The 12035-nt window shown below is 32.0% G+C and overlaps 1 protein-coding gene across 5 annotated transcripts in view; it reads right to left on the bottom strand.

Annotated features, from left to right (window-relative positions):
• LOC119631446 (protein FAM135B) overlaps window positions 1-12035 on the bottom strand; it is a 57208-nt gene that overhangs the window by 32140 nt on the left and 13033 nt on the right. For all 5 annotated transcript variants that reach the window (XM_038023653.1, XM_038023652.1, XM_038023651.1 and 2 more), the window contains exons 2-3: window positions 3299-3629; window positions 292-800 (exon numbers count right to left, since the gene is read on the bottom strand). In XM_038023653.1, the coding sequence (XP_037879581.1) occupies window positions 292-800; window positions 3299-3375 (586 nt within the window). In that variant the 5' untranslated portion in view covers window positions 3376-3629. The remainder of the gene's footprint in view (window positions 1-291; window positions 801-3298; window positions 3630-12035) is intronic.

The raw sequence follows: 12035 nt of genomic DNA, 5'->3' as shown, positions 1-12035 counted from the left end.
AACGAATTTATCATGACTGCCCCGATATTTGTCATCTCGGTTGTGCGTGCACATATACATTTGTGCTAAATCACCTTTTCTACATTTATATGCGTGCACACACACACACACACACACACACACACACACACATTCGAATAGTTATAGCCGCATATTTATTAATATCTAGGTAGATTTACACACTTGACGTGTCTGAGTTTACGTATAAGTAGCATTTGCATCTGTATCGGTATTAGTGTGTATAAGTGCATAAGTGTATAAATGCCGAGCATGCTGGTATTTGTTACTTACCTAATAGATGTGTTCGAAAGTATATAACATCACGTAATGACACTTCTTCGTTGCGATAGAGTATCTGGAATACACGCGAGGCGCCCGCCCCATTAATTATGCTGGCTGTGTTCGATAGTATCAGCGAATTGTTGAGTGGTGATTCTTGTTGGTGATGTTGTTGTTGCTGTTGCTGCTGCTGTTGCTGCTGTTGTTGTTGTTGTTGTTGCTGTTGCTGCTGCTGCTGCTGCTGCTGCTGCTGCTGATGAGGATGTTGATGTTGATGATCTCCTCGAAGTTCTGCTTCAGTGATATTACTTGCATTACTGCCACTACTGGGCGTGGGATTGTTATTGTTGACTGTTACAGTAGTAGTAGTAGTACTATCTCCAACACTACTACAAACCCCGCCACCATTTGGTATCGGTTGTATTGCTGGCTGGCCATTAGATGTAGTCTCGGGTATACTCATCTCCACTTGCACGGGCAGTCTGGGTGAAACTCTTAGACCACATCGCACTTGATATAATCTAAGTGTTTATATGTGTATGTATGTATGCATATATATTTGTTTATTTGTGTTTGTTAAATATAAACAGAAAACAATTTATTGAATTTTCAGTTCAGTTTCAGAAGAAAACAGGGAACGAGGAAAAACATAATGTACGAGTACGTTAGAAAATCTATATAAACACATTTATATACCTACATGGATACATACATACATACATACATACATACATGCATGCATACAAGTATAAATTGCATGCAGTGGCATACAGTATATGAGTCCATCAGGTTTACTAAAACTACAAATACTGCTGCTTATGCGAAAATTAGGTCAATTGTATGGGTAAATGAAATGGTATGATTACGTGCATGAAATTTTCATATCGAATGGTTCGGTTAAAAAAAAATTCCATTAAATGCGGTTGAAAGGAAATTGCCAGAATGTGGTTAAATATCATTACAGACATTTATAGTTTTTCCTCTTTTTAATAAATTTATCAGGAAAATTCAATTAGCAAAATTATTGACGAAAGGAGCATTTCAAAATGCGAAACAAAATTTATAAACGTTAAAATATTAAATTCAGTTTGCAATGGATTTCCGATATTAATCGCAAAGTGTATAAGAAATATGGTCGGTATATGGATTTTTACTCTGTTTCAAAAGCTTTATGCCTCTCCGGTCATTGCAAATGCGTCCGCAAGTCTATGGGGAATAGTTTCAAAATGAATTTCTTATCTTCAATGCCTTCGTTAAGTTCAGATCCTTTGATTTGTTACTTTACAAGGCCGTTGTTTGGACCACCGGTCTGCCAGATACTTGAGAATGGGAATTCGTGTACAAATTCATCGGCGGGCAGGTATATCTAAATCGGATCCAAATGTCAAGGTGCAGCCTTTAAGACACTTACCACATAGGTTTAAACGAAATGACAAGTCTACAATAAACGCAACTAATACCCGGCAAACAGTTATATCTTATTCCATTCAACCATGAACTTATTGTTGCAAGAAACGATTTTCATTATTATTAAACAGTTTTATTTAATCTTAAGCAATTGCATAGTAGAGAACTAATGAAGGCATGTAAACCGAAATCGTTGGTCCGTATAATATACGTGTGTGTTGCCGGCCCGAGCAAACACGTTATAATAGATAAGAGATTTTTATAAATGAGAAAAGTTTTTTCCCTCCAAGGACGGTACGACGGACGGCACCCACAACTATTTTTCGTGATGGGATTGTCCAAAGATTTCGCTATATATCAATTTAGAAGAATTTGTTTTGAAAATATATTATTTGGGTTTTGTCGCTAAGCCTTGTTCTCTTTTTCGAAATTTAACGGAATTGCAAGTTGCAAGACATCCACTCATAGTGATTAACCCAAGTCCCTGGGCGGGAACCAATGCAAATACTATTGAGCAAGTAATGAACGCGGACTTCATCTCGAACGCGAACTTCTTCGAAAGTTGTTTACCTTTAAGTTAAAGCTTATTAATCGCAGAAAATTTCCAACAACGATACGCTTCTATTGGCATCAATATGCTTTCATGTAATCAATGTATGTAAATAAAAAAACATCAATCAATTGATTAATTATTGTTCTTTTTAAAAATTAATTAATATATGAAACAACAAGACAACAAGCTATAAAATTATATTTTTTCTTTTCACGGGATAAATACTCTTGTAAATTTTTCAAAAAATCAAATCCGTTTTATGGGCTTAATGGGTACAAGAATTTGTAAGATATTTCGTGGCATGAAATTGGCTGCGTCAAATGGATTTCTGTTGGTCAGTCTACACATTCTACTCTTAATAGATGAATATGGTAAGTGTTTAGTTTTGTTTAAAAGAATTTCCAAGCAGAAACATGTCCGTGTAGCTTGACGGAGACAATCGTTGGATAGATAATGGGCCTTAAAGCGATTTTCAAATATTAAAAGGAGACATGATGAAGATTTCGATGAGATTAATCATTGCTATGCAACTCGCTCTCGCTATCATTCCACAACACGTAAAGTGCAAAACGTTCCCATGCAGATGTAGCAAACGAAGATTGGATTCACAAGATTATGCTGATCAAGAATATGTATACTTTATGGAGTTTTGGAGCTACTTTCTGGGCATTGCAAGTGTGTTTTGACAGAAGGAATATATCCCTCGTCCTTCGGTGATGGGTGCAGAAAACTATCAAAAAAAAAAAAAAAAAAAAAAAACTCTTCTTTGCTGCCTAAGGCAAATTTTAAACAACAATCCTCTCAGTAATCATAAGCTGGGCGCATGGACATGGCATGGGTCATAATTAAATTAAATGATAAAAAATATATAAAATATTTATTGATTGCAATTTGATCTAATCCTTGATATTAGAAAATTTTAATCTAAATTTTACGCATTAAAATATGTTACAATTTTGAAACGCATGCATGCATTTAATTAGGTATGTATGTATGGAAAGAAGCAAAAAAAAAAAGCAATAAAATTATTTAATCATTTTTGAAATATTATTAACTTACCCTCTTTGAAATAAGTCCACATTAAAGAATTTATATAATTCAACCGAAAATTCTATTGTGGCTTGTAAATCACCCATTATTGCGTAGCAATTTTTATGTTATAACAATAACAAAAAAAATATTGTTATTATTTGTTGTTGCTCTGATTTATATTTGCATTCGAATTCGACCAGCATTTACTAACTAGAAAATTTTGTATACAATTTTAATGCACTCATGTTCTCAAATAATCAAATGACATTTTGTTCATGATGCATAGACAATAAGATGTATCCTGGGTCATAGTAGTTGAGCTCCATTCATATTATACGCTCGTACATACGGCCGATATCTATAGAAAACAATTGAGATATTTATGCATCAAATTTCAATGTTTCCAATGTATTTAACATATCGCATACACTCGCGCATATACTAACTAAGGTATTGATTGTGTTAAATGAATAAATTGTGCAGTCAGTGCAATGACGCGAAATTGAATATGAGAGAATTGGGAAATAATTTCGATTTTTCATATGCATTTTCATCAATAATAATTAACTAAACAGACACATACAAACACAAAATTATTTCAAATTTCATATATATATATAGTCGATAAAAAGAGTTACATAAAAATGTATAAAGCAAATTTATTTATAAATTTTTCCTTTATTGGACAAATTCTTCTCACATCACTTGCAAAATAAATTAAAATACGCTTAAACCTAAGTTGATCGCATTTTTCACTCAAGTTTTGAGGAACAAAATCGTCCGTCATTTTATTCCCGCACATAGATGTAAGATTAGTTAAGTTACCGTACGCAGATAGATAGTGTAAGTAAGTCTGTCACATGACAGACCGTACGATGGAAACAAGCGATGGCTCTGACTCGTTGTCACGGGATAAACTTTAAATCAGACTTTGCTTATTCGGCGGACGAAGTAGAGTTCTTTACTTTCTTCATCTCCTTTTCAAAACAATAGGTCTGCCTTAAGAATCGGTGAATCGAATAAACAAAATGGAAACGAAACTGAAATAAGAAAAGTCTGATCCAAAGATTGAGAAAAGTCGAAGAAAAAATATGGAGAGTAAGAAAAATGCCAAGGAACCCATATATATCAAGGCATATAGCGAGTGAAGTGATTATTCAAAGTAATTACAGATTGTAGGGGAACATATATACATAAATAAATTCGATATCAATTGTGTGTAATTACATTATGTAAGCGTATCGACGATGTTATACTCATTTATACGGATGTATAGAAAAATCGAATGATAAGCAAGGAATTATTTCAGAGATATAACCAATGATTAGGTGTCATCTCAGTGGAGCTCTGTAAAACTTCGTCGCCACAAAGCGAGCCCCGTTGATACACTTTGTTCGCTACAAAGTGAAATATGTTCCATAGTTCTATTAATTGAAAATCGTTTTTTTTTCACTATCGAACAAGTTAGGGGCCGAATCTTGCATACCCATCACTATGTTTTTCGCATTCTACTCATTTGAGGAGTGTACAAAATATCGTTAAACATTGTGTCTTGTTTGCCTTACAATAGATAAATAAGAATAAAATAAATAAAATTTAATTATTTGTAACTTTGTGTGTGTATGCGGTCGGATGTGGCCGATTAGTTCCAGTTTTGCATGTGACGAATAAAGTGTGTCGTGAAGTAAATATGGACAATTGTAGCCTCCTAATTTTAATAATTTCCGAGTAACGAGCATGTGGAGTTGCGTTCAGTTTTCGCTTCACCGCACGCTTCTGCTTGCATCGTTTTGGCCCATTTTCAAAAGAAATCTGCGTGCAGAAATTTCCAATGCTTTTACCAACATTTTTAAATTGATATCTTCATCAGGAAAGTGTCAAAAACGCACTCCATACAGACAGACAGACAGACAGACATGGTTAAATCAATTAAGAATTTCACGTTGATCAAGAATGTATATATATGCTTTATAGGATCTCTGAAGAATCTTTTGCGTGAGTAAAAAACAAAATGACTAGACCTCCATCGTACAGGGGCAGGTGTAAAAAGTGTATACATGTCATGCGGCAGAGTTAATTTGATTATTTCTATTTAAAACACATGTCAACTGAAGAGCTTCTGCTTTCGAACATGCTGTGTCAAAAAGTGTAATAAAAAAAAAAATAAAAAAAAAAATAAAAAAAAAAAAAACAGTTTGGCCCATATGAGGGCCGAATTCCATTTCAAATTTTTGAACCAAACAGGATTCACTTGGATTTTGCTCTGCGATATCTGTTAAATGCCATTAGGATTATGAGTTAAGGTAAATTTTGATAAAAACAATTTTTCAATAATGTGTGCAAAGTGTGCGAGTGTCTCAATTTTCACTGTTCGAAAAATTTGAAATATTAAGACAATATAGAGAGAGAGATAGATAGATAGATAGATAGATAGATAGATAGAGAGAGTGAGAGAGAAAGAGAGAGAGAGAAGGAAAGGGTCATCAAAATGAAAATAATATCATAAGAAGCAAACTATCGTTACGAGTTCTTATCGAGAGGCTTCATATAGTTCACGAGCTGGTGGTGAAGAAACACAATTCACTTTAAAACGTATTCGCTGTCGCAAGTAGCGTTTTGTTAATCTTAGCATTTAGAAATATCCACTGATCGATTGAAGCCCACAAATCTCAAGGTTGTTGTATTTTTTTCTTTTCTTTTTTTTTTTCTAATTTTTTTATTTTTATTTTTTCTTATTTACTTTTATACAAAGATATAATGGATAAGTTTAAATCGTTCAACTTTTAATGAGGTCGATTTATAGAACAACAATAAACTAATACCTGACTATTGTTGTTGTTGTTATTATTATTATTATTATTATTATTATTATTATTGTTGTTGTTGTTGTTGTACCTTTTCTTTTTATGTTCTATTATGCTCTATTCTGTTTGGGTTTTTGTTTCCCCCCTCTTTTTTTCACATCTTTTATAAAAGACTATAAACAATACACTTTGTGTCGAGGTTATGAGGTCAATAAAAAACTAAACCACCAACACAGAGCCACATCAATCAAGCAAACAATCAAAACAAAAAAAAAAAACAAAAAAAGAAGAAAGTAAATAGAAAAACTATTAGGAAAGCTTTGTTCGCCTTTCGCAGGCATCTCTTCACTCGAGGAAGATAATCGTCGATATGATTAAAGTTAATTATGGGTGTGGTTGTGAACTGATTGCTTAACAAAAATTTTTTTTTTTTTTTTTTTTTTTATCTATCTATAATTTGAAAAGTATTTGAACGAAATTAACGAAGTTTTTGGCCCTTTTTCTCTATTACAAATCATAGGCTATTGATCAAAAAGTTGATTAAAACGTTACGTGTGTGTATTTTTTGCAAATTAATTTCGATTTTTTAAAACAATATCAAAAGCTAATTTAGATGAATCACGATCATTTTGAGTTAAATATTTGCGGGACAAGTGTATACGAGAAATATATATATAAGTAAACTTTTAAGTTTAACGTGAAAATTTTTAAAATTTACAGAATTTCAACTATAGACGAACGAACAAAAAACGGACATAATGAAATTCAATTAAAATCTTCTAATAATTGAGAAGTGTATGCATGCATTAGGGTGATCTCAAATGCAAAATGAATATTTTTGTTTGTTACATATCGAAGGAATAGATTAGTATATAAGCAGTTTTTCGTAATGCGTATTATGGGTAAATGGAAAAATTTCGAAGAATGAACTATAAATTGATGTAAGTAAGTGATCGCCTGCTAACAAATAGGAAAGATTTTGTATTATTAAAATAGCAAAGATTGGATGAATAAATATTTATTATTTTATTAATTCGTTATATTTAAAATTTTAGAAAAATGCAGAAATTCATCTATATATGAGAAAGGCTACGTTTTCCTATACAATTGTGTAAAACATACAATCATTTGATAGAATGGAGGAAAGAATGAGGTCACACGATTAAAAAGCACAATAAGTGCCTATAAAAACAACGGATTAAACTTTTAATCGCTAACATAGCGGTTTAAAGGCAAAAAAAAAAATAAAAAAATAAAAATAAAAAAAATGAAAGTAGAAAGAGAAGAAAAAAAGCAAAAGCAAAAGCAAAAAAATAACGGTTTGCAATTATTAGAAAAAGACTTTTTGCAAAGAGGGGGGGTGGGGGGTGGGGGGGAGCGAAGTGATAATGGGAGGAATATGATGCGACAAGACAAACACATATATATATATACATCATTCATTCAATTCCATTACCAACTTATTTTTTTTTTTTTTTTTGCCCATACATTTCAATGAGTTTATACTTCACTTGGCCTGTTTGCGTTTAATGTCAGGCACTCTAAGTCATACCCACTCCAGTAAGCATCGTTCTAAGCTCATGTAAGCCTGTTGACACAATAAAATAACAAACAATGCAAACGAATCAAAAACGAGGATTTATATATACATTTATTTCGGTGTTTGGTGAGTCATAGTGGCGCCTTCAACTTGCTATGAAAAGCTTTACGTGAAGGCGCTTAAATTTTTATAATAAAAGAGAAAACAAAAAAAAAAAAAAGAAAAGAGGAAATAGTTTTCGCAGAGAGCATTTTTCTTATACAATAACTTGCCTGGTGTAAAGCTATGTTCACTATGCGCTATGCACATATACGCGTAAACTTTGCCAACAGTTATTGGCAAATTGTTTAAAGTCCTACGTATACATATATATATATATATATGTAGGTATATATGAAATGGTGTAAGTACAATTATGTACATTTATCTCCTATATATCTACGGGCTGTTTGCTGTTTACATCGTGTACCAAAAGGGCTAGTGTGTCATTGACAGTCGCAATATCAAGTGAAAGCGAGGTGACACTATTTACTAATTTTTTTTTTTTTTATTTTTTTCGCCCCTCTTGCATTATACTTTTTCCTCGGCATTCTCTGTTGCTCTGTTTTGAAATGTTTGTTACTATTTACTATACTATGCGGGTTAAACGGGCCCTTTCTCTTTCTGTCTTTCTCTTACTGCATTACTCCATTTGTTAAGCGAATTACGCAAAAGGTTTTTGTTTATTTTTATTTATTTATTTATTTATTTCTTTTTTTCGTTTTTTTTTTCTTTTTTTTCTTATGCTCTTTATAATTTAACACCAATTAATTGACAGTTAAATTTCCGTGTTATTTGGTTCGAGGTGTTAATAGCTCATTTAGAACGAAAAACAATTAAGATTGTATGAGAGAGATGGTAGCGCGCATTAAACAACTGAAAGTAATCGCGATTAGAAAAGCCTGTTCGTAGGTCAATACATATAAATGATTTCAATCGCGTTCTATTTTCAACATATCATAGAAAGTTTGCTAAATCGATTTAGAACCTTACGTATGACATGATTGACGTACACGTATTGAGTAAACGTGAACAATTTCTATATATAAAAATAACATTTTTTTTGTTTTTTTTTTTTTTTTACAACAAATTCTCTTATACTTTGCATTTTTCGCGAATATCTTTTGCATTTTACTATGCCGTACCATAAAAGACTCTCTAATTTTGTTATACCCTACACCACTTGTGGTACAGGGTGTATTAATTTAGTATTGTCGTATATAAAATGTCGAAGATCTTAAGAAATGGACGCACCTTTTATTGTACCGATCGATTCAGATTCATTATCTGAATTCTGTCCATGTTAATATGTGTCCAAGTTACAGGTCGCAATTTTTGAGATATTTTGATGAAATACATTGAGATACATTGACACCAAAGAACGAACGCTATTGAAAATGTTTCGGATCGGTTCAATTCTCCGATCACTCCCCATATAATCCAAGCTATTTTCTGAAAAGTGATTATATGGAAAAAAATTGCAATTTTTAAAATTTCTAAGCAAAAGTAGCTTAGTAGTGGGTTTTCGGCATAAATTGGTATGAAAACTTTGGATCGGATGAGGCAATTTTTGAACGTCTTTTCAGATAACGAAAATTCAAGATCATACGACAAAATATATATGTAATTTTCAATGCTTCACGATTAAAACTATATCATAATAGTAATTTAACATAAAAAAATAAACTGTACGAAATTTTGAACGTCTCGGCCTACTTTTTGAATCCTACCCTACAAAAGTCTAGATTTTAACAAGTGGTAATGGAGTGATAATTGACCCACAATACTATAGCGATTTCACATAAAATGAACTCTACAAAATTTGGACCATCTATACCTATTTTTGGATTCTCTTCTATGTAAAGATTAAACTTGTCCTACATGAGGTTGCGTTTTGGGCCCACTTCCCCAGATGAAACATATGCCTTTATATAGAAACAAGATATAATTTTTGCAAATATAAGAATTGTGTTAGACAATGTAATGTAGGATATTTAATGTTCGGCCTTGCCCAACTATACTTGTTTTTCTCTTAATAATACACAATATTACGTAAACTTGTCCGTCTGTCATGATTCGTTGGAAATCTTTTAAAAATCTTTTAAATTGAATAGTTGACGGCAACTGATTTAGTATGAATAGTTAAAAAAAAAAGGTATCTATCTATCTTACATCTTATAGCAAATATTAACATAAACCTTGGGGTTAATATTCTTTAAAGCAAACATTACAGTTGAGTGTTAAAATGACGCTAATCCTTCAACTCTTATATCCACAGTATAGAAAAGAAATTCCATTCCAAAGTTCATATATATATATGTATAATGCATTTAAAGGTGATGGATGTATAGAAAGGTCATTTTAAGGCGATTTTTAACTTTACTACAAGTTAAAGACGTGACTCTCTCAAAGAAAGGGGAAGAAAAGGAGTTTTTACATTCTATCTCAGGCAATACGTAGAAAACGCATTATCCCAAACAAAGCAAATAAATTCTTCATTAGCTACAATTTGAAAGAAAATTTTGTTGAAATCAAATTAATTTGATTCCATATCATCTACTGGGACGTATAAATCCAAAAAACAAAATAAATAAATAAATAAAAAAAATATTAGTGTCTTCCCATTTAGGGGTTGTTTACGGGTATGCTTAACTTTTCTCTACTTCTTTTGAGGTTATGTCCCGAATTTACTAACTATTTATTGTTTCTAAGAACTGATCATCTTTATGATCAATATGCAATATGCTATGGAAGCATAGAATTTGTACAACGACATCGGGCACCTGCTCAGCGAGAGAAAAAGAGGTAAGGAGCGCTTTCAGTGAAACTTCCTGGAGCGGTCTCAAGATAATATATATTCAGGACTCGTGGCAAAGCTTAAATATTCATTATGCCAAAGAAATTGTCTATGATTGTCTCTTTCACTTGCACAATTTCATGTCAACAATACAATGGCAACTTGTTTTGTACATAAGGGGGCTTTTAAAATCATTTCATTTACAGTTCACTCTTGCCGAAGGTATTAAAGATAAGAGAGAAAACTACGTTAAAATGAACCTTCGTCCCGATAATCTGTGTGGTAAATATAATAGTTAGACGCACATGACTCAATCATGGAGTAAATTAATGCCTTTTATGAATATATGTATGACTGAAGATCGGATATTCTGATTATCTTAAATCAGGTCGGTGTACTTCGAAATTGAAGTGACGGGCAAGTGCACATAAAAGTTATTAAATACGGCAATCAATGGGAATAAATATGAATGAAAAATGCAATGTGAAAGAGAATATTTTCGAAATGAAAAAGAGATTGTTTTTGTAAAAAATTATTTCAATATATTGCAAATATTGAATTTGAAAGTGATATAAGGACCCGGAAGGGCGATAATTGAAAAGAAATATTATTATGAATTTCAAATTTCTATTAAATCAATATTTGTATTATGTAATGGTATATACCATCATTTGCTTACATTCATACAAATATAAAATAATATATACTATATATACATATATATATATATATATATATTAAGGGCATGAGAACTTTGTTAATATTTCAGTTTCAAATATCAAGGACACACAACAAATGAAAAAAGGTAACAGCCCGCAAATGTGTATGTATGAATGTTCGAGGGCTTTTTTCCAATATGTTTTGTACACATAACAATACAAACAATCGCAATTATATATATATATATATAAATCTACCTATGGTTGGACATGTGTAGTATTACGTATGAATTACAATATGCGCCGGTAATGCATGGTATTCATTAAATATAAAATGAACACATATAGAACGTGCAAAATGCTCAAAGAATGTACGCATAGAAAACTAAGGGACCAGGTAATGTTGAATTTTTTTTTTTTTTTTTTAATTTCTATTAAAAAACAACAAGTAAAAGAAGTAAGAAATTTATAGACGGGCAAGGCCGACCATTAAAAGCCCCCACACCACTTCGTCTAATACACGAAAATTTGCAAACCATTTGCAGGCAAAGACATACCTTTGGTGAAGGATACTCAAATCATCGAACACGTGAAGTGATCCCAATTTACCAAATTCAATGTAATTCCTAAAAATTTTTTAATCCTTCTATTTTCATCATGAAAGAACTGGAAATTAGATTTTTTGTCCATAGAAGGGCATGACAACCTCTGTATATTTTGGGATTTAAACAATTGGCCTGCATCAACTTCCATCATGATGTTTTTCTAAGGGGTTTACCGTTTATGAGAAATCTTCTTTAGAGTGGGGTGTAAAAAATAAACCCATGTGGTTCAAAATTGGCCCGCTTCATTTTGATGCCGAATTAAAACGTTTTAATCATTTTTGGATTTACATTTTCTGAGAATCCTTATATGCAATGGTATT

The sequence above is a fragment of the Glossina fuscipes genome, unplaced genomic scaffold, assembly GCF_014805625.2.
Source record: "Glossina fuscipes isolate IAEA_lab_2018 unplaced genomic scaffold, Yale_Gfus_2 1, whole genome shotgun sequence".
Classification (NCBI taxonomy): Eukaryota; Metazoa; Arthropoda; class Insecta; order Diptera; family Glossinidae; genus Glossina; species Glossina fuscipes.
This window is presented reverse-complemented; position numbering and strand designations above follow the sequence as displayed.